The 27,458-nt window shown below is 45.2% G+C and overlaps 1 protein-coding gene across 6 annotated transcripts in view; it reads right to left on the bottom strand.

Annotated features, from left to right (window-relative positions):
- The window catches only part of NFATC2 (nuclear factor of activated T cells 2), a 186,142-nt gene that overhangs the window by 38,645 nt on the left and 120,039 nt on the right, over positions 1 to 27,458 (bottom strand). For all 6 annotated transcript variants that reach the window (XM_060185245.1, XM_060185260.1, XM_060185252.1 and 3 more), the window contains exons 7-9: positions 8,635 to 8,690; positions 8,113 to 8,239; positions 5,436 to 6,167 (exon numbers count right to left, since the gene is read on the bottom strand). In XM_060185245.1, the coding sequence (XP_060041228.1) occupies positions 5,436 to 6,167; positions 8,113 to 8,239; positions 8,635 to 8,690 (915 nt within the window). The remainder of the gene's footprint in view (positions 1 to 5,435; positions 6,168 to 8,112; positions 8,240 to 8,634; positions 8,691 to 27,458) is intronic.

The raw sequence follows: 27,458 nt of genomic DNA, 5'->3' as shown, positions 1-27,458 counted from the left end.
TGTGTATTTGGTATATATGTGCTTGCACATACACACCATCTGCCATGTTTATAAGCCATAACGGAGGTTCTGGCCGTCACTGAAACCACATCCCTTTTCCCTAAGACAATGCCAGACAGGGGATCTCCACAGAGTCTTAGGCCTCAATCCCAACCCATATTCCTCTTGTTGGTAGCTGAGTCTGGAAGCTTGTATCATGGGAGTTACTTTCCCAGAACCTGTAATGAGATGGTTAATACCCTGAGAACCCCCAGTTCTTTGGAAAGTACATCTGACCCCTGATGGAAGTCCTGCCTGAGTTCCATGTTCCCCAAAGTCTCCCAACTGCCTGGGTCCTGCCAGGCATAAAGGTTTCCCACCTGCCCCATCTAGGAGCCCCAGAGCATGAGAAGTACTGCAGCGGCCCTTCCTGAGGCCATGCAAGTGTCAAGAACCACTCCTGAGCTAATCCTGTTTTGGTACCTGCAGTCTCATTTGAGATGACCAAACTGACAAATGGTCACAAGAGGCACAACTGTTGTAATGGCACCACCTTTCCATGACATTACTGCTGTGAGACTCAAGTTCTCCGGTGTGATTCGGTCTAAGTTGAAGAGAGCTTTTCATTCTCCAGTTCTGGCCTCCCTTCACTGTGGTGCTGCTTCAGGCCTGCCAATGCTAGCTCAGGCCCCCAGCCTCATAGCTCCTGCCATCCTTTACTCCCTCAAAAACATCTTTTCATCATCACTTCAGAGAGGCCTTTCTGACCCCCGCCCCTCAGTCACACATTCTATTAGCTCAAAACTTTACTAACATTTCCCTCCTGGCTTCACCATCATGTGCAATGTGTTCATTTATTACCTCACATGCTACCTTCTACATGACATGTCTATTGCCTTCCACACTACTGCCGGTCTTCATTTCCAAAACAACAGCCTATAAGAGCAAGGATTTCACTGACTTGTTCACTGGTGTGTTCCTGAATCCCAAAACAGTGCTGGGCAGAAGGCAACCAGGAAATACCTGAGGGTGAGAGGGAGGGAAGCTGGGCAGAAAGGGAGGCCCCATGAAGGGGGGGAAAAGGAGGAGGGAGAAGCAGAGGAAAATTTTGTTCACAGGATACTGCTCCTGTAGGGAGTCATGGGCGTGCCTCAGGTACAGCTTGAAGCTTTAGGACAAGAACTAATTATAGAGGGCACAAGGGAGCAGAGAACATAGGGGAGGGAGAGAGGGAGGGAGAGAGAGGGGAGAAGAGACAGCCTATGTTTCAGAAAAACCATTTTAAAAAAGTGCCTGATATAGACAGGTGAAGAAGTGCCAGGCAATGGAGGAGGAGTATGGGTATGTTTACCCTGGAATATCCTTGAATTTTCTGGTTCAAAAGGAGACACTTGGAAATGCCTCAAGTCCTTGGAGTGAAGTCTTTTGGAGCTTGAAAAAAAAAAAAAAAAAGCGGGCTGAAGCAGCATCTGTGCACAGGAATGCAGTTTGGGAAGCAGAGAGAGGAAAAGCAGATGCTCCATGACAACAGCAGGTGTGGCCCAGACAAGACACTGGATCCTGAGCAAAGGGTCACGGGAAAGTGACCAGACACTAAGGCATCCACAGTCAGCCAGCAGGAGTGGTGTGGTCAGCTTCAAAGCAGCCTTGTTAACATATGGATCCGTATCTCTTGGGGGGTGGGGATGGGAGGTGGCTGAGAGGAAACTTCTCTTTCCAGATGCAAAATCTTCCCTGGACCCTTGAAGCATTTCAAACCACTGTCTCCTGAAGTTTTCAAGGAAAGTCTGCTTTGCCAATCTAAGGCACATAAACAGCATATGAGAAATAACCCCTACTGGAAATGCCTGCATTGTGCAGCCTGGACCTAGGTTTTGTGGAAGAAGTCCCCTTGGGCAGTCTATGAAAAGGATGGAAAGGGGCCCTAAAAAGCTAGAGGAAAGAGTCTAGAAAAATGAGTTGGGTGAGTTCCAGTTTACCTGTCAGAAGTAAAATGTAAATCAAGCCAAGAATGAATCCCATATTCTTAAAGCCAACAGTGGAATCTGAACTGTTCCTTTGCCTATACAGGCCAGAAGGCTTCTGCTAGAATAATCTGTAACCCTAATAACTAGGAGACAAAACTGCTCCCACCAATGTGTCCTGGAGCTCCGATTCCCCAGAACCCCACCCTACTAGGGAAATAGAGAGGCAGACTGGGAGTATGGACCGACCAGTCAACGCCCATGTTCAGTGGGGAAGCAATTACAGAAGCCAGACTTTCCACCTTCTGCAACCCACAATGACCTTCGGTCCATATTCCCAGAGGGATAGAGAATGGGAAAGCTATCGGGGGAGGGGAGGGGATATAGAGATCTGGTGGTGGGAATTGTGTGGAGTTGCACCCCTCCTATCCTACAGTTTTGTTAATGTCTCCTTTTTTAAATAAATTAATTAATTAAAAAAAACTGCTCCCACATTCTCAAGGGGACTAGAGGTGGTGCAGTTATTTCCTACTGGACAGAAAAGATCACTTTCTCATCAGATAGTCCTAGGATGGGATGGGCAGAGCCTTGGGGACAGTGCCACTAACACACAGCTAATCAACATAAGGAGATGCCGTTGTACTGCCCTGATATACTCTGGCTTCAGGAATACACACACACACACATATATATATGAAACTCAAGAATTGAGAGGCCTGGGGTAGCGCTGGGCTTCTGAGCTCTTTCTCCTTCATGGTATTTCTCCTAAACATTTGGGGAAAGAGGGTTAAGGGCAGTCACACAGCACAATTTTAGGGGTATCATGCACACAGGAAAAAAAATCCTAGAGGTGTGCAGTGCACTCTTGTCTGTGATCTATTTTAGAGACTTCTTTTTAAAATTTTTTTTCTTTTTATTTATTTATTTTCCCTTTTGTTGCCCTTGTTTTTTAAATTGTAGTTATTATTGTTGTAGTTATTGATGTCATCATTGTTAGATAGTACAGAGAGAAATGGAGAGAGGAGGGGAAGACAAAGATAGACACCTGCAGACCTGCTTCACCGCCTGTGAAGCTATTCCCCCACAGCTGGGGAGCCGAGGGCTCTAACTGGGATTCTTAAGCCGGTCCTTGAGCTTTGTGTCACGTGCGCTTATCCTGCTGCGCTACCGTTCAACTCCCATTTTAGAGGCTTCTAAGACCCACCAGCACAGTGGGACCCTCACGGCAGAGGATACCTCCTTAAATCACACAGAACTGGGCTCCATCAGAATGAGAAGTTCCACTGCACTGGGTTCTCAGACATCTTTGGAGCTACTTGAGTTACTGACCAGCCAAGAGACTGCTCCTGCCATGAACTTGAACCTGCATGTGTTCAGAAAGACACCCAATAGACCAGAAAGCCAAAAATCCTGGCTACTTTCTCCATAGAAGGGACTTCCATGAAAACAGCAGCTGCCCTGGAGGACCTGGGCCTACAGCTGATACCAAAAGGTGACCCGGGACTACTACAGACCCACTTGGTAAGTCACAGTGAACCAGGCCCAGACTGACTTTTGGTCCCTCCTGGAGACCCTCTCCGTTGTCTTCAGAAAGGGTAGCAGGCAATGTGGGAGGGGCCGGGCCACAGCTTCCTCTGCAGACTAAACCAATATTACATGTGGTCAGTTGGGGAAAGCAACCTGCCCCGCCCCCACTCAGGTACTCATTTATAAAGCACCTCAGCCCTGATCCTTGCCCCAGTTATGTGTGGAGAGAGAGGTCTGGTTACAGCCACCTTCCTTCTCTCTCTGCTAGAATCAGGTAATCTGCACTGGTTGAAGTTTCCACATGATAATACCCTTTAAAATAAGCACCAGAGGGGCTGGATGGTGGCACACTGGGTACAGCGCACAGATTGTGTTGTGCAAGGACCAGAGTTCAAGCCTCCAGACCCTGTCTGCAATGGAGCAGCTTCAAGAGCAGAGAAGCAGTGCTGCCGGTGTCTGTCTCTAGCTCCCTCAGTCCTTTCTTAGTTTTTCTCTATCTCTGTTAAAAGAGAAAGAGAAGTCACCAGGAATAGTTGATTTGTGATTCAGGTACTGAGTCTTAGTGATAAACTTGATGGCAGTAGAAAATAAAAATAAAGCACCAGAATTCTGTCTTAATGTTTTTGAGAGTCAGATATTCTACAGTGTATAAGGGTAAGTTTCATCTTAAAACTGAGTACAATGAGCCTAGCTCAAGTCCTGTTTGATTATTCAGGACCCAAAAATCAATTATTAATGCAGTGGTAACTGGAGGTCAGACTTGCATGCCCTCTGGGATCACTGGCCCCCCTACTCGGAATTCTTCATCAATAGTTTTCCTAAATATATAGAAACTGCTAGAAGTCACAAATACAGAAACCATCCCCCCCATAACCCCAGACCATCAACACTTTGCATAAACAACGAGGCAACAGCATCTGAATAAGCACCTTAGAGACGTGGACTTTATCAGGACTTGTGTGGCTATTTTGAAGCATCCTACTCTTTGGCTGGACTCCTGAGAGTAAACTTTCCAACATAACTGAAATTCAGAACCTATCAGATGCTGCTGCCTGTAGCCTTACAAATGTGAGGCTGGTGTTGTGGGTACATACTTCTAGGAGTGGCGGTCTCCTTTCTCTCCTTGGGAAGTACAGCCACCTGTTTTCTTCACTTCATTCTGGGAAGGCTTCCATGCTGGCCCTGCCCTCTCTCCTTCAGCTACACCTGGCTGATCCCAGGTAAGCTCTGCCAACACAGCTGGCTGGCCCTTGCTCCCCAGTGCCATACACACAGACAGGGCAACAAGACACTCATCCAGCTGGGCGCTTGCCAGTCAACTTAGGCACCTACAGACTCGCACAAAGCTGCCTCTGCATCTCTCCCTTGCCCCACAGCGGAAGCCTGATGTTCCCCCCATCAATGTACCTCTCTGTTTCCCCAGCACATGGCACAGATCTGCCCGCAGCTTGTCTCCAAGCCCCCATTCATGCTCCCTTCTGCTGGAGCCACTTCTCAATGAGCTTTCTCCTTCTCTTTTCTTCCCCCACCCCCAAATATACAAAAGAAGGCTATAAAGTGAGATTTTCTTTTTCCTCTCCAGGAATAAAAGGTTGGCTTTCCTTCCTTTCTGTTTCATTTCCTCAAACTAAATTTGGCAAATGGAAAGAGAGTGGAAGCAGTTAATGTGACCCAGTTCATGACCTAGGGGGATATTCCTATGGCTAGAATTATCCTCATTGGCTGGCTTGCTTTTTATTTTTAATCAGAATGGTTGTAAGGGGACACTCTTACCACCCACCTCCAGAACCACTGGTGGGACATGATTCATGCACAGACTCGGGTAAAGCCTTAAAAGTTAATATATTCAACCCCCTGAAATTAAAGAGGGGGACACCAAGGCCCACGGTGGTGAGGGCCTCTTCTTAGGCTGTGCAATGAATTGGGCACCGTCCTAATGGAAAATAAGAAAAGCAATCATCTTACCATCATCCAAGTACGTCTGGTCCAAGTTCTGCTCCTGCTTAATTGTCACTCCCGTGGGTAATACTTCCTTTTGGTCACTGACTGGGGGTCCATTTTTGGCAGCTCTTTGGCTTGTGGCATTTTGCTGCTGCTGCTGCTGCTGCTGCTGCTGCTGCTGCTGCTGCTGCTGAATTACTGTGGGGTAGGACCCCGGGCTTAGCCTCTGACCTTGACTGACGGCAGGGGGTGGACCAGGCCTGGCATTGCCAGGTGCAAAATTCTCGCAGTACATGATGTGCTGGAACTCCTGGTGACTGCCACAGCGCAACTGCTGGTTGGTTGGCGAGTAGTGGATCACTGGTGAAGCCTGCTGGTTGGTTGGGGAGGAGTGGAGCAGGGCCGAGCTCTGGCCTTGGGAGCCGGTGTGCACCAGCACTGAGCGGTGTGTGTCACCCAGGGACAGGGGAGCAGACATGAGAGCTGGTTGCTGATAGCCCAGCAGGCTGGGGCTCAGGCTCTTGCTCCGCTGGTAGAGGACGGCTGCAGGGTTCTGCTGTTGGTAGCGGGCGTCAGGGGACGAGAGCCCTGAGCGGAACTGCTGGCAGGGAGACATGGTGGCCACGAGGCAGGAGGGGGACTCAGCCACCATTGGGTGCTGTGGATAGTACGGCTGGCTCCCCAGGCCCCCATGTGCAGGGCTGCAGATCAAGGTGGGGTCATATTCATCAGTGGGCTCTGTCTTAATGGCTGGGACTGTGAGGAGAAGAGAAAGACACATAGGGGACCCCATGCTTAGTAAACTGCACGTGGGCACCGAAGGTTGGTGTAGAGTGGCTAGGAGTGTGGCCTTAGGGCTCCATCTGGGTGGCATCAATTAGATGGGCTCTGCTGTGTAGGAACCTTGAACAAGAGGTTCCTCCTGCAATTATCTGGGGTCAGAAATTTTACCAAGGGCAATGGCCTTGAACCTGTAGGTCTGGCTCAGTTCTGGGACATTTGGAGCGTGTCGTCCCAGGAGCAGAACTCAGAGAATGCCTGATTTTGAAATATGCCTTCACCCTCCCTCTCTGTCCTAGTTCCCTCCCCATCTCTCTCTTGTCCTTGATATGACATGTCACCACCTGAAATATGCTACTTCTTTTATATACTCACTTATTACCATCATTGAGTGTGTGTGTGGATGTGTATAAGAAGGGCAGGGGGAGGTGTTCAAACCCCCAACAGAATGTCAGCTCTTCAAGGAAAGATTTTCTTGTCTGCTTTGTTCAATGCTAGAGCCCCAGCACTGACAACAGTGTCTGTCAAGGCTGTCTGATCAAAAAGCATTCATGTTGATAGTTGCCATCTTAATTCTATAATTATTTTAATTTTTTAATTATCTTTATTTATTGGAAAAAGATAGCCAGAAATCGAGAGGGAAGGGAATGATAGAAAGAGACACCTGCAGTACTGCTTTATCACTTGCAAAGCTTTTCCCCTGCAGGTGGGGGACCAGGGACTTGAACCAAGGTCCTTGCTCATTGTAACATGTGTGCTCAACCAGGTGCACCACCACCTGGCCCTACTTTTTTTTTTTTTTTCAATTCTTCAAGGAATTGAGATCTACTAATTTGGGCTTCAGTATTCTCATCTGTATCTGGGACTAGCAACTATACCTGTCCCATAGAGTAGCTTGAAGTTTGTGCCAATTAGCACAGTGACTGGCATACAGCATATTCTATGTGTGCTGCTGTCACTGTGATTATCTCCTTCCTTATTACCAGAAATATCAATGTTTCTGTTACTGTTCCTCTCTCCCCAGCAGTTAACAGAATCTAAACTTCCTTGACATGCTTTGCTAGACCAGTAGCAGTTCTGAAAAGAGAGGAATCAGAATTCTTTTCACTAGAGTAAACAAGTTGGTGGTGGGGGGGAAATAATCAAGTTGGAGGCCAAGTGACGGGGAAGACACAAGGAGGTTCAGCATCTAATACAAAGATGCAGCTGAGTCCAACCACAGAAATCATTTCTGAAATCAGGCCCTGAGTGACATTCTCAGGTGACAGGCTTCCAGTCCTGGAAATGTAACTAGGAGGCCTGCCTGAGCCTTGGCAGGGCTTCTGTAGCCGCTACCAACATCTGTCAGTAACAACACCAATCTTATCTTTGGTCTGAATCCCCTCTGGTAGGACCTCAGCTCCAAGAGGGCAGAGAGTTTTAATTTATTTGTTTACTGCTGTGTCTCCAAGCCAAGAGCAGTGCTGGGCATTCAGATATTTTCTGGGATTTAGTATTTCCTTTTGGGATTTAGTCCTTTGTGAAAACGAGCCCCTCTGGCCTTGGTGTGCAGCCTGCACTTGACTCTGTTTGACCACATGGAGCCACCTTCTTCCCTATCATGAGCAAATCTAAGACAGGGACAAGTGTCATCAACTTTGCAGCCTTTTGCTAAACAAATCTACAAATGCCTCTCTTCCACTCCACCTCCCTAAGGAAAGCATTTATAGCAACAGCTAATGTCAGGTTATCAGCTTCTACTAACATCCTAACATCCTGTGCTATGCACTTCATTTACATTCTGCAACTCTTATAAGACAGCATTTGTTAGATGACAAAACTGAGACTCAAGAGAGGGTGGGTCTCCTGCCCCAGGCCACCTCCTTGCCTACATACTGGTCTGTCTCTCCACCCCAGCAGGGCCTTCAGTGAGAACCCTCACCTGGGTGGTAGATAAAGTGTTGAGGCTGGCTCCGTTTTCTTTTCCCATTGATGACACAGAAGTTCACCTTTACTGATGTGCGGATGTGCTTATTCCGATACTCAGGGATCTCCACGAAAAGCATGTTCTAGAAGAAAGGAGTTGTCATTAACTGAAGTGCAACAATCTCAAAACTCCAACCCAAAGCAATGCCTAAATCCCCAACCCATCAAATAGGAGTAGTGCCATGTTCTGTACATTTAACAAGCCAGTTCTGTTTAAGAGAATTTGACTTCTCAGCTACAGCCAAAAACTACTACTTACTCTAGTATAGTGAATCAAGGTGTCAGTATTATAAACCAGAAGGCTTGGTGCTCAATAAGTGGTTAACTCATTCATCAATTCAATACCTACTGCATGCCTGGTAGATCCAAAGCAATAGGACATGGGTGAAGGCAGGAAAAACAAAAGAAGAAAGACAGAGAAGAGGGAGGTATAATCGACATGTGACAGGAAGGCCAGTCATCATGTCTGTGTACTTACAGCCTGGCTCTTGTCTTTATCCACTGTGGCTTCCATCTCCCAGATCTGCTGTCCATCTGGAAAAATTAAAACATGACAGACTTTGAAGGAACTACTAGAAACCAAAGATTAAAGACAGAAACTCATCAACATAGATTTGCGTTGGTTTACAGATGACATCACTTCAGTCAGGTGTGTGTCCCATAATGTAAGAGCAGTTTTCACTTACGTGTGTGTGTGTGTGTGTGTGTGTGTGTATGTGTGTGTGTGTATACATGCATGCATATTTCTTTCCCAAAGAGAATGTGTGTTGACATAGGCAAACTGGACAAAAGAAAATGAGAAAAATAGAAAATACCCACCATCCCAATACCATAATCTTTTATCTCTGTATCTGAATATACATATCTATACACATTTATAACCTTACAGCATATAAACATATACAGTGATATAACATATACAGTCCTATAATATATAAACACATATAGCTTTCCTGTTTTAAAATAAATTTCTACACATTATACTTTGCTATATGCTTTATTCAACCAAAGACTACTTCCAAAATGTCCTATGTGTGCCAAGACTATAACCTGGGCTGTAATGCAAGTCACCAGTTATTCCAGACATGCTATCTTGATAGTCTGATATGCAACTGGTTTATATATGCTGACCTAGGAGTCTTAAATAAGTTGGGATTGTGAGCCATTGAAGAAGGTGGGGGGGCAGGGGGAGATAGCATAACGGGTATGCAAAAGACTTTCATGCCTGAGGTTCTAAAGTCCCAGGTTCAATCCCCAGCATCAGAACTATGCAACAGTTTGGAAGAAAAAGGAGGAAGTGGAGAAAGGGAGGAAGGAAAGAGGAAGGAGGAAGGAAGGGAGGGAAGAAGGAGAAGGGGGTGTGGCACAGCTGGTTGAGCACATGTTACAGTGCATAAGGACCCAGGTTCAAACCCCTGGGCACCACCTGCATAGGGAAAGCTTTGTGAGTGGTGAAGCAGGGCTGCAGGTGTCTCTCTCTCTCTTCCTCTTCCCTCTTGATTTCTGTATTTATTCAATAAATAAATAAAGACAATAAAAGGAGGCGGAGGAGAGGGAGAACAAGGAGCCCACCCTTCACCATTCAACCCATAGATAGTCTGGATGTCATACAATTCATTGCAACAATCCATGAGAAATGTTTTTGCTCCATAGGTAACACATCTCTGGAGCAGAGCACTGGTTCCTAAGTTTGGGGCTAACAAGCTGAACCAAACAAAACTCTGCCTTTGAAAATTATAATAGATTTCTCCTGCCTGCCACCTATAATGGTCACTGAGCTGTTTTCAGTTGAAATTAATCATTTCCACAAGTGTTTCCAGGGTATTTTGTAAAATACTGGCTTTGAAGAAGAGTACATTGGTTTGTGAGAAAAGAAACGAATTCTGCTAGCTAACAAGCACTTGGAAAATGCTAACTCAAAGTCAAATGTTTTCTTTACTACAGGGGCAAGAAAGCATTTCCCCACCCCCCAGAGCTGGGGCCTTGTACAGAGGTGATTTCACCAGTGGAGGTCACATTTTAATTCAGATGGCAAGTTGGAGTGTAAAAGAGACACCACAGCATCAGAGCTTCTTCCAGTTCCATAGTACCACCCATGTAATGTCAGGGCTGAAATCTGGGCAAGACACATACCTGAGGTGGGGAGTTATCTAAGAGAATACTCCTTACAAGGAAAGCAGTGGTCCAGCAGGTTGACCCAACTCAATATTCATCAATGGATAAACAAAACATAGGATGAAATATGATTCAGCCTTCAAAGGAACAGAATTCTGATATATGTAGGCTATAACACAAAGGACCTTGAAAAGATTATACTAGGAAACAAGACTTTCATGCCTGAGGCTCTGAGGTCTCAGGTTCAATCCCCTGGACCACCATGTAAGCCAAAGCTGAGAGGGCTCTGGGAACAAAAGAAAAGAAAAATTGGGACTTCCGGAGGTGGGGCTACAGTGTACCAGTAGCTGTGTTTCTCTCCTCTCCTCGGTCAACTAGGAATATCAGAGACCACCTGGAACCGCAACAAGACAGGACTAGAACTACGTTGGGAATCCACCAAATCACCAGAGCATCCAGCGACCACAACTCTGCCCAGATCTAGCTCTTCCCAGTTGAGAAACTTCTCTGGAGAACAAGGAATATCAAAGATCACCTGAGACTGCAATAAGACGAGACTGGGACTACTTTGGGAACCCACCAAGTCACTGGTAAGTGAAAAACACATGTGGCTCCTGGACAGAGAGGAGCCTAGAGAGAGATTCCTGGGGCTAAAGCCCATATCTACTCCCAACAGGCTGGTAACAGTATGGCAATTCGCCAGCTGAGGAGTCACTTCCAATCTTCTTCTTCTAGCGTTTGCCGAATCTGTTTTACCAACAAAAAGACTGCTGAAGGGAGGAGAGGACTCCCTTAAGACTCATAAAATGCAATTGTGAGTCTCTGTTTGCAACTGCCCTCAGAGGCTGGAGCAACAGGGGGAAAGCCCTATGCTGACATCAGGTGACAGAGAACTAACCAGGAAACTCAGGAGATCTACATCCTGGTGGTCTAGTGGTGAGGCTGTATAGTGGGAGCCTTTTCACATTGTTCTCCTGATGAGAACATGGTGAATAATTGCCTCAGAACCTACAGATTATAAACAGGTCTTGTTTAGAAATGCATAGGGCCCAGCAGTGCTTCCCAGCTTGGCAGAAAAGCTGAATTGAGCCCGGAGCTTTGGATCCTTGGGGTGTGGGAGTCTTTTTGCATAACCACTGTGTTATCTCTCCCCCACCCTGCTTTATCTCTTAGTTAGGAGTGAGTGATTAAGCTAAAAAACCTACTTATAGATAAAAGCCCTCAGGTTACCATAGCCTACAGGGAAGAAAAAGAGGCTTTGATAACCACTGTCCTACAACTCAGGGACTGAGATAACATTGAAACAACTGTTAATTTCCACAACTGTGAACTCTAAGTACCTTACTTAGACACAAGTCAATCCAGGCAAGAGTGATCAGTGGGCTGAAAAATACTGAGAGAAGGATCTCATAACACACTATAACAATGGTTAAACCATGGAGAAACATTGGAGAAGTGAACCAGGACAAAAGTCCAGCTAAGATGGAATAACTGGGACCAAATCACCTCTCCTCCCAAAACAACAAATAAATACAACAAGAGATCCAACTGAAGTCATAATCTATAGCTGAAAGTTCTGCAGCCTCAGGTGGTTGCTCGCATGCAGTTGGAGCGGAAAGGGGTGCTGGCGTGGGTTGAAGAACAGCAAAGTCAAATCAGAGCTTTGGGTGGCACAAGTGCTGAGCCACGCCATTTTGGCGATTTCACTTTAAGTGCACGAAGCAAGTAACATTGTTCCTAGTACCAGAAGAAAAGAGACAGGGGTTTAAAACCTCTCAGTCTTTGACTCACGGGGGCTTTAGCCTTCTTAATTCAAGGCAAGAACACAACATAAAACAGAGCATTTGTGACAGCAAGACAGTCAACCACCCCCCACAACCCATCCCACACGCTGCAGATCATACAAGCAAAAAAAAACACCAAAAACCTAGAGATCACAATAGCACCACCTGCTGGCCATCAATAACCAGCACAAAAAATGCGCAAGCAGAGAAACAGAACTAAACAGCCAAATATGCTGTATGAGCCAGACAGAAATGAAACAGAGGAAACCCAAGGAATTACAGATTTAGAGAGACTCTCAGAGACAGACTACACAGAGCTCATTATAAGGGCTCTCGAAAAATTTAAGCAAGAATTAAAAGATCATGTTACTATGGTATTAAAACACATGAGAAATGAACTTATAACAGACATCAATCACTAAGCTCTTGAAAGAAGAACTTCAGTTAGAACTCCAGGGAGTAAAAGACACCCTGACTGCAACCCATGCCCAGGTAGAAGGCTTAGCAAATAGACCCACACATTCAGAAGAGATAAACTCCAGTCCAGAAGATACAGCCAGGCCACTCTTTCAATTCAAAGATGAGGAAGAGTAACGGTTTAGAAAGACTGAAGCAACTCTCTGTGAAATTTCAGACTCCATCAAAAGATTGAATATAAGAGTGATAGGTATATCCGAAGAGGAGGACAAGGCCAAAGACCTTGAGTCCATTTTCAGAGCAATTTTAGCTGAGAACTTCTCTCACTTAGGAAACCATCAGAACATTCTCATCCAAGAGGTAGAATGATCACCCAGATTTATAAATACAAAAAGACCAATGCCAAGGCACATTATTGTAAAACTATCAAAAGTCAACGACAAGGAAAAAAATTTTCTGGCTGGTAGGGAAAGGAAAGAAGTTACATATATAGGCAGAGCTATAAGACTTTCATCAGATTTCTCTTTACAAACTCTAGAGGCCAGGAGAGAGTGGAGTGACATATTCAAAGTACTAAAGGAGAGGGAATTCTAGCCATGAATATTGTATCCTGCAAAATTATCCTTCAAATATGAGGGAGAAATAAAAGTTTTCTCAAATATTCAGTTTGCCACAATCAATCCCACCTTACAAGAACTATTGAACCAAGTCCCACAAGAAAGGAGGAAGCAAAGGAATACATGTTCCAAACATCAAGTTGCAGATGCTACCACAATGTTAACCTGACTCGCCCAGACAAACAACCTCACCAATGAGCCCTGCCCCAGGAGGGAACGATAGGGACAGGCTGTGAGTATGGATCAGCCTGGCAATGCCCGTGTCCATAGGAAAAGCAATTACAGAAGCCAGACCTCCCAACTTCTGCACCCCATAATGACCATGGGGTCCATGCTCCCAGAGAGATAAAGAATAGGAAAGCTTCCAATGAAGGGAGTGGGATATGGAACTCTGGTGGTAGGAAATGTGTGGAATTCCACCCCTCTTATTCTATGGTTTTATCGATACTTTCTACTTTACAAATAAGAGAGAGAGAGAGAGAGAGAGGGAGGGAGGGAGAGAGAGACACCAGCTAAAATCCCCCCAAAGGTAGAAACACAGAAGAATGAGATCAACATCCAAATGATAAGGAATTAGTCACAGGAGTGAGAAAAGAGTTTGAAAGATTTGTCATCAGAAATGCAGAAACAACAAATGAATGTCTGAAAGAAAGCACTAGCTATCTTGAGGTAATTAGAGAGCTGAAAGCTGAAATAGCTGAGCTAAGAGCATAGCTGAACAAGCTAATACAGTATCAGAACAGGGTAACAAAATAGCTGAGCTACAGAGAACAACAGAGGGGACAGAGAATAGAATGAATGAGGCAGAAAACCGAATTAGCAAGACTGAGGATGAATTAGAGAAGACTAAGAAAGTAAGAGATCTCAAAAAGAAATTAAGAGATACTGAAAACAACAACAGAGACATATGGGATGTCTTCAAAAGAAGTAATATATACATTATAGGCTTGCCAGAGGAAGAAAGAGAGGGAGGGGAAGAAAAGCATTCTATAGGACATAATAGCTGAGAACTTCGTTCCCTCTTTCCTTGTCTAGACAACATAATAAATATAAAGGCTCAAGAAGCCCAGAGGGTCCCAAACAGAATTAACCCAGATTTAAAGATACCAAGACACAGGAGTCAGGTGGTAGCAAGCACAGTGGGTTAAGCACATGTGGCACAAAGCACAAGAACCAGTGTAAGGATCCTAATTGAGCCCTTGGCTCCCCATCTGCAGGGGAGTCGCTTCACAAAGGTGAAGCAGGTCTACAGGTGTCTATCTTTCTCTCTCCCTCTCTATCTTCCCCTCTTCTCTCCATTTCTCTCTGTCTTATCCAACAACAAAGACAGACAACAATAATAACTACAACAATAAAACAACAAGGGCAACAAAAAGGGAATAAATAAATAAATAGAATTAAAATTATATTACATATCTATATAAAAAAAGATAACCAAGACACATCATATTTAGGTTGAAAAGGAATAAGGATAAAGAAAGGATCCTGAAGGCTGCAAGAGAAAAACAAAGTCACTTACAGAAGAAAACCCATAAGATTAGCAACAGATTTCTCTACACAAACACTACAGGCCAGAAGAGAATGGCAAGATATCGATCTAGTGCTCAGTGAGAAAGGCTTTCAACCAAGACTACTGTATCCTGTTAGACTGTCATTCAGACTAGATGGAGGCATAAAAACCTTCTCAGACAAACAACAGTTTAAGGAATAAAATATTACCAAGCCTGCCCTTAAAGAAATTCTGAAAGTTCTCCTATAAATAATCAGATCACCATAAACATGCCATTTATCAGAACATTCTAAAAATTTACAATGGTGGCATTAAAATATCTTTAATCTATAATATCAATAAATATCAATGGCCTGAATTCACCTATTAAAAGGCACAGAGTAGGAAGATGGATCAGAAAACGCAATACAACCGTATGTTGTCTGCAGGAATCCCACCTAACTCAACAAGATAAACAGACTCAAAGTGAAAGGATGGAAAACTACCATACAAGCCAATGGACCACAAAAACAAAAAAGGCAGGAACAGCTATGCTCATATATGACATGACAGACCTTAAAATAAATAAAATTTTAAAAGATAGGGATGGACATTACTTAGTGCTCAGAGGATCAAGCACAAGAGGACTTAATGATTATCAACATCTATGCACCCAAGGAGAGGCCATCTAAATACATCAAACATCTACTGAAAGAACTACAGCAATATATTAACAGCAACACAGTCATAGTAGGGGACTTAAACACCCCACTCTCTCAACGTGACATATCATCCAAGTAGAAAATCAACAAAGGAAGGAGCTAAATGAAGAGATAGATAAACTAGAACTATTGAACATTTTCAGAGTGAAAATGGTGATTTCCTTGTTTTTCAGCCCATCTTGGATGGAGCTTGAAGAAATTGTGTTACATGAAATAAGTCAGAAACAGAAGGATGAATATGGGGTGATCTCACTCACAGGCAGAAGTTGAAAAATAAGATCAGAAGAGAAAACACTAAGCAGAACTTGGACTGGAGTTGGTGTGTTGCACCAAAGTAAAAGACTCTGGGGTGGGTGGGTAGGTGGTTGAGGGGGAGTTCAGGTCCTTGAACAGGATGGCAAAGGACCTAGTGGGGGTTGTACTGTTGTGTGGAAAACTGAGAAATGTTATGCATGTACAAACTATTGTATTAGCTGTCAACTGTAAAACATTAATCCCCCAATAAAGAAATTAAAAAGAAAAAGAAAAATCTTGGGAGTCGGGCTGTAGCGCAGCGGGTTAAGCGCAGGTGGCGCAAAGCACAAGGACCGGCATAAGGATCCCGGTTCGAACCCTGGCTCCCCACCTGCAGGGGAGTCGCTTCACAGGCGGTGAAGCAGGTCTGCAGGTGTCTATGTTTCTCTCCTCCTCCTCTGTCTTCCCCTCCTGTCTCCATTTCTCTCTGTCCTATCCAACAACGACAACAACAATAATAACTACAACAATAAAACAACAAGGGCATCAAAAGGGAATAAATAAATAAAACAAATATTAAAAAAAAATTTTTTTTTAAATCTCTTGGCTGAGATGTCACCTACAGGAAGGCAGTCACCAGCCTAAGCTCAAGACCTAGGTGGCCTCCATGTGCTCCAACTCCTAGAGCTGCAGATGTCACATGAGGAAAGAAGCTAGTGGAGTTCAGAAGGCCAGCTGTGCACACCCCAGTGTGCTATCAGCTTTAGCAGCACACCTGCTATGCCCCTGTGCCAGGATCTCTTTCCTGCTCAGTATCACCACTGCACTCACTGTTTTACTTCTGTGTACCCCAAACTCTGCAGAAGACAGATATAGTCCCATGGCCCCATTCTGTCTTCGATTAAGCCAAGTGAACTTAGATGTGATGTCTGGCCTCTGCTTCTTAACCAAAATGTAGGGATAATCAGAGCACTCACACTTCACTGAGTGCTTCCTGGCACTGAGAAAGATAATAAACACATAAGAGCAAAAAATGACCAAGGGACAGTGGCACCCAGCCTCATGACAGTGGAAACAGAGTATCTCAGGGCTGCTATATCATTTTCATATGTATTCCCCAAAGTGTTAAGAGCGGGGTGAGGGCAGCTCACAAGTACATTTTGATCAGAAAACAATACACATGCCCAGATTGCAAGCATAAATATTTGTAGCTGGTCTGCAAGAACTGTACAAAGGGACAATGTCTATTATGTGAGACAGGTGCCCTGCTGCCTGTTTGTGTTTCCTTCCAAAAGTAAGTCTTGTCACCATTATCTCCACTTAAAAAAAGAGGAAGGGACAGTGGAAGGGAGAAGGGAAAGGAGACAGGATGGAGGAGTGGGGAGAGAACTCACAAGAACGAGAAATCAAAGTCTAAAAGGGAAGACAAAGCTAAGAGTCTATTGTTGTCGTTGTTGTTATTTGTCTCCCACTGTCCTCACAAGTGCAAAGAGCAGCATTAGAAACCCAGCCTAACTGTGAGTCTCCAAAGGGAGCAGAGAACTATCTAGGCTCTAGACAAGTCCTCAAGGAGAAGTGAAAGTGGACATAGCTGTGCCTGTTTATACACATCATGAAGAAGACACACTGGGGGCCAGTCTCTAAGGGAAGTATGCCATGAGGCTTGCAAAATACCGTGAGACCATTTTCCTGCCCCCTCCCCCACACTGCACTCCCCCACCCTAGCATGTAACCCCTAGGGAGAGCACATTCTCACAAGTGAGCTCCCAAAAGGCAATGGGATTCACCAAAAAAAAAAAAAAAAAAAAAAAAGACTGGCTGGGCTTGCTCAGTCTGATGTCACTTTGTCCTGACTCATGTCCAGCTATTGTCAATTACTAGTCATGTGACCTTTAGAGGCTAGCTTCACCTCTCTGTGCCTTGGTTTCCTGGCAGACAAAATGATAAAAGCTGACTTTGCAATGCTATGGCAAGAATTGAAATAGAGCTTACATGTAAGAGGCTTATCATCACAGCACCCGGCTCATTGTTAGGGCTGTTATTGATGTTGCTGGTGTCTTAACGTGGAACTAGGAGATAAACAATGACTGGCTATCCTGACCCAGGTGTGCCGATGGGTGTCGCAGTTTCTAGGCTCACTTCGCTGGATACATCACTGATTGCAAGTGAATGGCATAGCCATAGAAAATAGTCATTGAAAAGTGATCAGCTGGAATCTCTACTCGCTCTCCATATGTGGCATGGACTGCAGGGCAAATTAGGGTACAGGAGTACCACACAGCCCTGGAAATAAGGAAGGTCCCATCTGATGATGCGGAAACATGTTTCTATTTATGGAAAAGTGGAACTGGGTTTTTCTCCCACCAGAATTATAGCTGGGGCTTTGCACATGCATGATTTCACAGATCCCGTCAAACTTGTATTTTTTCCTTTCCTTTTTTTTTTTTTTTTTCTTATTCTTCTTCTAGATAGAGGGTGAGAGAAAGATAAGGGAAGAGAAACAAAGACAGAACAAGAGACACCATGTGATGACACTATGTGAAGCTTCATTATGCAGTGCTCCCATGTGGTAGTAGGGGGACTTGAACCAGGGTCTCTGGCATGATAAAGTGTACACTCTACAGGATGAGCCACCTCTGGGGCCCAGAATTTTTTAAATTATATTTATTTGTTGGATAGAGACAGTCAGAAATTGAGAGGAAAGTAGGCGACTGAGAGAGACAAAGACACCTGTAGTCCTGCTTCAATGCTCGCAAAGCTTCCCCTGCAGGTGGAGACGGGGGCTCAAACCTAGGTCCTTGTACATTGTAACATGTGCACTCAACCAGATGCACCACCATCCAGGCCCCCAGAATTATTCTTAAGTGTTGTAGCCCACTATCACTTTAAAAAAAAAAGATTATTTATATAGAAATGTAAGGAGAGAGAAAGAACATCATTCTAGTACATGTGCTGCTGGGGATTGAACTCAGGACCTCATGCTTGAGAATCTAATGCTTTATCTACTGTGTCACCTCCTGGACCACCCACCACCACTTTTATGAAGACATATTTAAGCTCCATGCAGCTGTGTCTCATGCTTCTCATAGGTTTGACACACATAGGTTAGGACCAGGGGGAGGGAGGGGATTAAAGTGAGACTTTTATATGGCTCAGGAAGCCTACTAGAAGAATGAGCTTAATTTGTGTATATTTTCAGTGTTGTTGTTTCCTTAAGGAAAACTTCTATCCTAAGAAGAAAGCACATTGCAACTACCTTTCAACTACAGGGTAGCAGTCAACCTTGGAACACTGGGACAGAGGCAGCTTCTGCAGAGCTGGCCTTACACAGGCTGCAGGGGCCAAGATAGGAGCCAAGATAGCTTCCTGCTTTCCAGACCCCTGGAAGAGGTGACAAGGCTGTTCCACTCAAGTTCAAGAGAGATCTGGGCTGAAGATTGCTCAGCCTCGACAGGCTTGGGAAGTCAGTCATATGTTTAAGCTTCTCTCCTCTGATTCAATCTCCTCTGGCCACATTTGCCTTCTCTTTCCTCCAGCAACCGTGCCTGCTTTTCCCAGGCCTTTCCACATCTAGTTCCTTCCTCTATCCTTCCAATCCAGCTCAGGAACTGCCCACAGGCCTGTACCCATCCTCTAGCATTTTCTGTTTCTATCTTCCACTCTCAGACATTACTTTATCTGCTGCTGGTTTTTCTCTCTCCCTTGTTATTTGACATGCTCTTTCCTGCCCTCCAACACTGACGGATGTGACCTGTAATACATGCTCAGTAAACACTGGAATAAATGAACAGACGGACCTCAGCATTCCCCAGTCCTTGGCTCACAGCCAGAGCTCTGGAAATGTCTGACCCCACAGAAAAATGGCCACACCACTACTGAGAAAAACTGGCCTGTGAAGTAGAATTCAGAGGCAGGCAAGGAATCTAACATAAGCAGAATGTCAAGTCCAAGTTTTATCAAACCCACTCTAGACCTCCATATCCCAGGTCTGAGCTTCTGGGAAAACCTGTCTGGAACAGAAGAGGCCCCCAAAGACCCAGGTTGTGTCTACTGCTTTGGGCTGAGATGAAATAAAGGAGCTAGGTCTCTCTAGCAGATGTCTGGGCAAGCTTTCCCATCCTAAATGAGCAGGACTGGGAAGCCAACAGGAGAAGAGCCCTTCCAAGTCTTAGTCAGAGGGAGAGAGAAAGGAGCCAACTCCTTTGGGCAATGAGGTTGGGTCTAGAGAAGACTTAGCAAGACTCTGTAGGGGAAAAAGAAAAAGGGGTGAGGGTGCCTTTTTGAATTCACCTTCAAGCAGAGACCAAAGCACATGCCTAAGGAATCAGGCAATGCCAGCTAGGTAGCTTTATGCACTCTCCTTGCAGGCAGCTCTCCAACCCAACAATAAAACTGAGTGTCTTAGGAGGGTGGTGGGTCTGGGCTGGAGTCTTACTAGTCAACCTCTCGGAGCCCATGAAAGCAGGGCACACGTCAGCATTCTCCAGAGAAGTGAGCAGGCTTTCGGGAGGAGGAAAGTGAACCCACCCTCACTGAGGCTGCCAGCATGCCACTGGGCCCGAGTCAAGCTGGAAGGAAATCGACGTGTCACTTTGGGTTAGGAACCCATGTGTGATGCTCTCCAGGCCCAGCTCTGCTTTTGAAAATAAGCTAAATGAAGATGGCTGAAGTCATTTCTGTCTGCACTTTTTTTTTTTTTTTTTTTGCTAACTCACAGAAGACTGTGCGCTCCCTGGCTGTGCAGACTTAATGAGCCAAGCAGATGGAGGAATGCAGAGCAAACCCTTAGCTTGGGTTTCACCCACTCAGAATGGCACAACTGCCCAACTGTAGTTAGTGGGATCTGGAGAGGAAGTGCCTTGATTCCCCAGCACCTCTGTTTCTCCTCTTGCCTCACCATACTCACTTCTTGGTGGGATCACCCTCTACTCCCTGACACCCAGGCTGGACAACTCCAGGAACAAGTTCACTTTGTGAGACCCCTCACAGCTGTAAAATGGAGGCAAGGAGTAGGCCAAGAGTCAAGTGTCATTGTGAAAGGCCAGCTGATATTTTCCAAGCACCTACTATGCACCTAGCACATCTACATCCTTAGACTCTCTCTACTGCTAGAATGCTATCAACCCCATTTTAAAGAGAGGGAAACTGAGCCTCAAAGCATGCAATATGAGGCTAACCCAGTCTGCTAGAAAACTGAAGTTCTACTCTCTGTTTATGTCTTACAGTTACCCAGGTTTGGGGCTTTTGCTTCTACTGCCAGGGCTTTGCTGAGGCTTCATGTCTGTGTGATTCCGTAACTGCTGGTGGACTCCTTTTCTCAGGTAAAGGGAAGAATATAAGGATAGATAGAGAGAGAGAGGCAGAGACAGAGAGGCAAAGAGAGGAGAGATACCATAGCAACGCTCCATCACTCATAACTTCACCATGGCCGGTGCGCCACTATGTTCCATCGCTGGGGAGCCAGAGACGACCCAAACTGTCCCTGCGGCTACAGACAGACTATGACCCACATAGTCAATGACTGCCATCTCTCCAGATTCAAAGGAGGTCTCGAAACTTTACATCAGGCTCAACCTGATGCTGTTAACTGGCTACGGAAGAAGGGCAAACGCTAAAAGAAGAAGAACTTCACCTGTGCACGGTGCTCCCATATGGTAGCTAAGGGCTCAAACCCAGGTCCTCATGTCCAGTAAAGTCCGTGTTCTACAGGTGAGTTACCTTCTGCCTGCCCCTCATTTATGCAGTTATATCTTGAAAGAATGAAGAGGGTCAGAGTGGTAGCTCACAGGGTAGAGTGTGAGCCTTGCTACACATGCGGCCTAGGTTTGATTTCGGCATCATGTCAAATTGTCATGGCACTGAGGCAGGCTCCAAGGCTGTGGAGTCTGTTCCTCTCTCTGCCTCTCAATCTGAGAAAAAACCACCCCAGGAGTTGTGTAATCACATGCATGTGTGCGTGCGTGTGTGTGTGTTTCCCTGTGCACATGCACGCACATACACACACATAATCAAAGAACAAAAAAAAAATCATTCAAAAGGGTTTCTAACACAGATAATTATCGATAGTATGACCTTCTTTTGGGGGCTCCATCCTGTTAACTAAATGACATAAAGGCCTATTGGCACAAAGGATAATTTCTGATGGTAGGAATGCTAAGATCCAAATTAACCACAAAATTCAATTCTCTTTATCTGCTCTCAAAGCCACCTTCACAGGATGAACCATGGGATTCTTTTACTCAAAAGTCTGTTCAACCTCTCCAGAGCCCTACCCCACTCGGGAAAGACAGAAACAGGCTGGGAGTATGGACCAACCTGCCAATGCCCATGTTCAGCAGAGAAAGCAATTACAGAAGCCAGACCAGAATTCCACCTTCTGCACCCCATAATGATCCTGGGGTCCATGCTCCCAGAGGAATAAAGAAGAGGAAAGCTTTCATGGAGGGGTGGGGGGGGTGGGGACAGGGAGTTCTGGTGGGAGGAATGGTGTACCCCTCTTATCCTATGGTCTTGTCAATATCACCATTTTATAAATTTAAAAAAAAATTTTAAAAAAAGAGTCTGTTCTTAGGCCAAGTAGAAAGCCTGGCCTGCTAGAACATCAACTTACAGGTCTGGGGTCCCCAAAGCCACAAGTTTGATGCCTGGTGCTACCTTATGCCAGAGATAAGCAGAGCTCAGTCTCTCTGTGTGTTGCAGTAAACCGTTCTTACATGCACAGAGACTGATGAATGGGCCAATATTCAGCTCTGCAGGAGAGGCCATTTTCTCTCTTCAGTGGCTTTAGCATGGCAGCCCAGCTTCTCTCTCTGGACGAACACACTGTGTCCCTGCCAATTGTGTGCATGGGGTGGGCTCCAACCCAGGGGGGCTGATGACACTGTGGCCATGAGTCACCAAGGACAAAGGTCTTCAGAGCCTGAGTCATACCCCAGCCCAGCCTGGAGTCTGACATTTCCCAGAGGGAAGCCCAGTTAAAGGGGCTCCCAAATCTAGTCTATTGTTTCAGCAAATGCTGCACCAGGTTGAAACCAAACCCACAGAGAAAAACAGGTGGTACCTTCTTTTAACTCGGCTCCAATTTCTCCAGGACACCAATTCATGGAAAAAGTACTTAATTTAGAAAAAAAAAAATTTTTATTTTAAGCATATGCATCTCTGTTTATTAAACCAAGTTCAAAATACAACCTTTGGGAACCTCCAAGTAATAAAATGACTCATTTTAGGATATGATGACTCAGTGGGAAAGAGGGAATTCCACCGCCCACGCCTCCTTTTTTGAAAAAAATCAATTTGCCCTCTCAACAGGTGATGGGAGCCACTACCATCAGACTGTTCCAAGAAAACCATCCAACCAAACAGAACACAAACTCTCTTTAAACAATTTAAGTTTCATAGCTGAGTAATCCAATGCAGGCAGATTTCCAACCAACGCCCCCGCGGGACATAGAGAGCCAGGGAGCTCCCGGGCCAGGGCTGGGGGGCTGAATTAAGAAAGATTTACCAGCTGAAAAATTCCAAAACCCTGTGTCATGTGGAGGAACCTTCCAAAACATTGGATCCCACCCAGGGGCGGCGAGTCGCTCGGAGCCATGGCAACCCCATTTCCGCTGCCACATCACTTTTATTTTTGTGTCCTTGGATTTTTTCCTGTTTTGCAATGTTTGGAGGGGACCCCCCAACTCTGCCTGGGGCCCTGGTGGCCAGGGGCCAGGGTTACCAGCTGAAGTTAGGAATAGCCTGCACTTCCCAACATGAACTTCGCTGCGAAGGTTACACGTTTTTTACATTTCAGGGACCATAGGAAGGCTTTTCTGCAATGACTGGAGCTGGTAAATAGGAAAGATCCTTTTCATTCTGTTTAGTTTCGCTCTGTCCTCTTGGATGTGACCACAGAGATTACTCAGGAATCGGTTACTTGGGATTCTGGCTCTGTCACAGGTTCTGGGGTCTGTCATGACCACTGTGAGCCTCAGTGACCTTGTCTGTAAGACAGGACTGATGTTACCCACCTCCTTGGACCAGCGTGACAGATCCATCACAATACTTGCACACCTACACTGTGCTGGGGACTACTCTAGTGGGATGTGGATCCACCAGCCATCACCAAGTCCCTGCACGTAAAGACATAAAGGTCTAGCCTAGGATCCATGGAAAAGTGCTCTCCCCATCACTTAGCACAAAGAGTATGTAAATAAAAATGACAATGAAGGGGGAGGCGGGTGGTAGTGCAGTGGGTTAAGTGCACATGGCACAAGTATCAGCATAAAAATCCCAGTTCAAGCCCCCGGCTCCACACCTGCAGGGGGTCGATTCACAAGTGGTGAAGCAGGTCTGCAGGTGTCTATCTTTCTCTCCCCCCGTCTTCCCCTCCTCTCTTGAATTCTCTCTGTCCTATCCAATAACAGTAACAGTAACAATAATAACGTCAACAAGGGCAACAAAATGGAAAAAAATGGCCTCTAGGAGCAGTGGTTTCATGATGTAGGCATTCAGCCCCACTAATAACCCTAGAGGCAAAAAAAAGAAAAAGTGACAGGGAGTCGGGCTGTAGCGCAGTGGGTTAAGCGCAGGTGGCACAAAGCACAAGGACCGGCATAAGGATCCCAGTTCAAGCCCCAGCTCCCCACCTGCAGGGGAGTCGCTTCACAGGCGGTGAAGCAGGTCTGCAGGTGTCTGTCTTTCTCTCCCCCTCTCTGTCTTCCTCTCCTCTCTCCATTTCTCTCTGTCCTATCCAACAATGACAACAATAATAATAACTACAACAATAAGACAACAAGGGCAACAAAAGGGAATAAATAAATAAAATAAATATATATAAAAAAATTTTTTTAAAAAGTGACAGTGAAGGACTGGAGAGATAGCATAATAGTTATGCAAAAGGACTTTCATGCCTGAAGCATCAAAGGTCCTGGGAGTTCAATCCCCAGCACCACCACCTTAAGCTAAAGCTAAGCAGTGCTCTGGTTAAGAGAGAAAGGGGTGGGAGGAGTGAATGATAATAATAAATATTTAAAGCAATGATAGTGAGGTGACACTTCACACCTCTGAGAACCACCCACAATGATAAGGTGAGAAGCAATGAGTGCTCACAAGGGCATGCAGGAAAAGGAACTCTCCAACACTGTGGGTGGAAGTGTGCATTGGTCCAGTCCCTATGCAAAACAGAATGGAGGTTCCTCAAAGAAATGAAAACAGAAATACTATTTGATCCAACAGTTTCACTCTTGAGCATCTATTCACAGAACACACATACACACTCATCTGAAAAGGTACGTGAATACCTATGCTTAGTGCAGTGTGATTTACAGTAGCCAAGATATGAAAACAACCCAAGCACTCAACGACTGACCGATGAATGATGAGTGGATGGAAAAGATGTGGTCTACGTACAACCGTGAAATAGTACTTTACTATAAGAAAAGATGACATCTTGCTTTTTGCGTTATCATGAGTGGAACTGGAGGAGGTCAGGCAAGGTGGAAAGATCTCAGAAGGAGAAGAACAAATGCTGGGTGACCTCACTCCTCTGTGGGGCATAAAGAAAGCAAGGGGACAAAGCCAAATGAAAACCAGTCCTTAGACTCTAACTGCAGAACCTGAGCCACCAAAGGCAGAGGGGGAGGGAGAGGGGATCTAATAAACTCGGGACTTTGCTGGTGGTCATGGTGTGGTAACACACATCAGGCAGAGGTATGCACTTGTACCACTAAAAACAACAGCCCTAACTTTGTAAACCCATATTACCTCCATAAAATTATTTTTAAATGGTCTAGCCTGGGAGATTAGGTAATAAAAAGAGAGGAGATAATTTCAGCAATGTTACTAAGTAAATAGCAAGGCAATGCCACAGAAGGTGACAACCTCGGAGGTGAATGATTAGATCTCCTGGGGGTGATCAATCACAGTAGAGTTAAGGAAGGGCTGGCTGAGGGGCTAGATGGTGGCATATCCAGTTAAGCACACATAGTGCTAAGCACAAGGATCCCTGTTGGAGCCCCTGGCTCTCCACCTGCAGCAGGGATGCTTCACAAAGGGCAAAGCAGGTCCGCAAGTGTGTGTCTCTCTCTCCTCCTCTCCTCTCAATCTCTCTCTGCCCTATCCAATAAAATGGGGTGGGGGGATGGTTTCCAGGAGCAGTAGATTTGTAGTACTGGCACTGAGCCCCAGCCATAACCCTGGAGGGAAAACAAAACAAAACAAAAAGTCACCTCTGGTAGCCTTGGAGGTGGTGCAGTGGAATAAATAAAGGGTTGGATTCAGAACCATGAGGTCCTGAGTTCAATCCCTCAATCTCTCATGTGCCAGAGTGATGCTCTGGGTCTCTTGCCCTCTCTCGTGAATAAACAAATGAAATTAATTAAAAACAATATATAAAAGAAAGTCGCCTTGGGACTGGTCATATAGTGAGATAGCTCCCTGGAAGAATGCCCTCTTTGCATCAGATGGGAATGCTATGGCACCGAGGAAAGCTGTGGTACTGTAATGTCTCTTTTAAGTTTGAAAGAAAAGAAAGAGAAAAGAGAAAGTCATTTCTGAACTGAGAGGAACAGGAGAAGGTAGTCTCAGAAAGAAATTATGAAAAACACTCAAATAGGAGGAAACAGCAAAAGCAAAGGCTCCTACCCCACTAGAGAAAGACTGGTACAGGCAGTGGGTATGTATAAACCTTACAACATCCATGTCCAGCAGAGAAGTTTTTACAGAAGCCAGACCTTCCATCTTCTACATCCCAAGAAGAATTTTGATTCATACTCCCAGACTGGGGGGGGGGGGGGATGATAGGAGGAAGGTGACCAGAGGGCTTTGAACTCCAACTGCATCAAAACCCAGAGAGAGAAGGGAGCAGGAAGGACATCTGGAAGTAATAACAAGTGTAGGTGTGACTTGGAAAGTAGGAGAAGATGGGGACCATGGGAAAAAATGGTCAAATATATACAAATATAGACAGATCGTTATAGAAATAAGTTAACCCGTATCTGCAACCTTGAGAGAACTACTATATATAGCTTCCAGTGAAGGGAATGGGGATAGAGAACTCTGGTGGTGGGAATGGTGTAGAATGGTAGCCCTGTCGTCTTAAGATTTTGTAGATCAATATTAAATTACTAATAAAATTAAAATATTAAAAAAGCTATCAAGGAAGGGGATGGGATACGGAGAGCTGATGGTGGGAATTGTGTGGAGCTGTACCCCTCTTACCCTATGGTTTTGTCAATGTCTCCTTTTTATAAATAAAAATAAATAAGTAAAATAAAATAAAATATTTAAAAAAGCAAAGGCTCTGAGGAAAATAGCTGAGTGTGGGGTGAGGACAAAATAGGCTCAGTAGCTACGACTCAGGGAGCCTAGGGTGAGTTGAAAAAGCTGGAATCAGAGAGATGGACCAAAGCCAGATCATACAGGCTCGGGGAAGGCCTGGAAATAATTTTTAATAGTAAGAAAAATAATATAATAATCAGTATTATTACTGCTGCTATAAATAAGATGCCATTTTCCAAAACACCAAGCTTTTTTCTAACTTAAGAAACACCACACAGCCCCTCTCCTACTGTTTTTCCACCAATCTCCAATTTGTCATCCCGCTGGAGTGGAAACTGCCAATTCCATTTCAGTCGACAGCTATAAAAAGAACTCTGGAGCTGCTAGTGCCGATGACCCAACATGGAGGCTAAGATTAGCCCAGGAGGCTGTCACCTTGCCTTAATGTGAGAACCAGCTGGGGTTCCCCTTCCTTGGAAAACTTCAACTGTTCCACTCCACCCCACCCAGCAGCACCCTCGCTAGCCAGGCTATCCATGGAGATGGGAACGGGGATAAGTTTTGGAAAAAAGAAGTTGAGCAACAGGGATTCCCCCTGCAAAAGGCAGCCCTGGGTTGGGAGGCAATTTCTTGGGGTCAAAAGAGCAGAATCAGCTCCCTGA

The sequence above is a fragment of the Erinaceus europaeus genome, chromosome 1, assembly GCF_950295315.1.
Source record: "Erinaceus europaeus chromosome 1, mEriEur2.1, whole genome shotgun sequence".
NCBI lineage: Eukaryota > Metazoa > Chordata > Mammalia > Eulipotyphla > Erinaceidae > Erinaceus > Erinaceus europaeus.
This window is presented reverse-complemented; position numbering and strand designations above follow the sequence as displayed.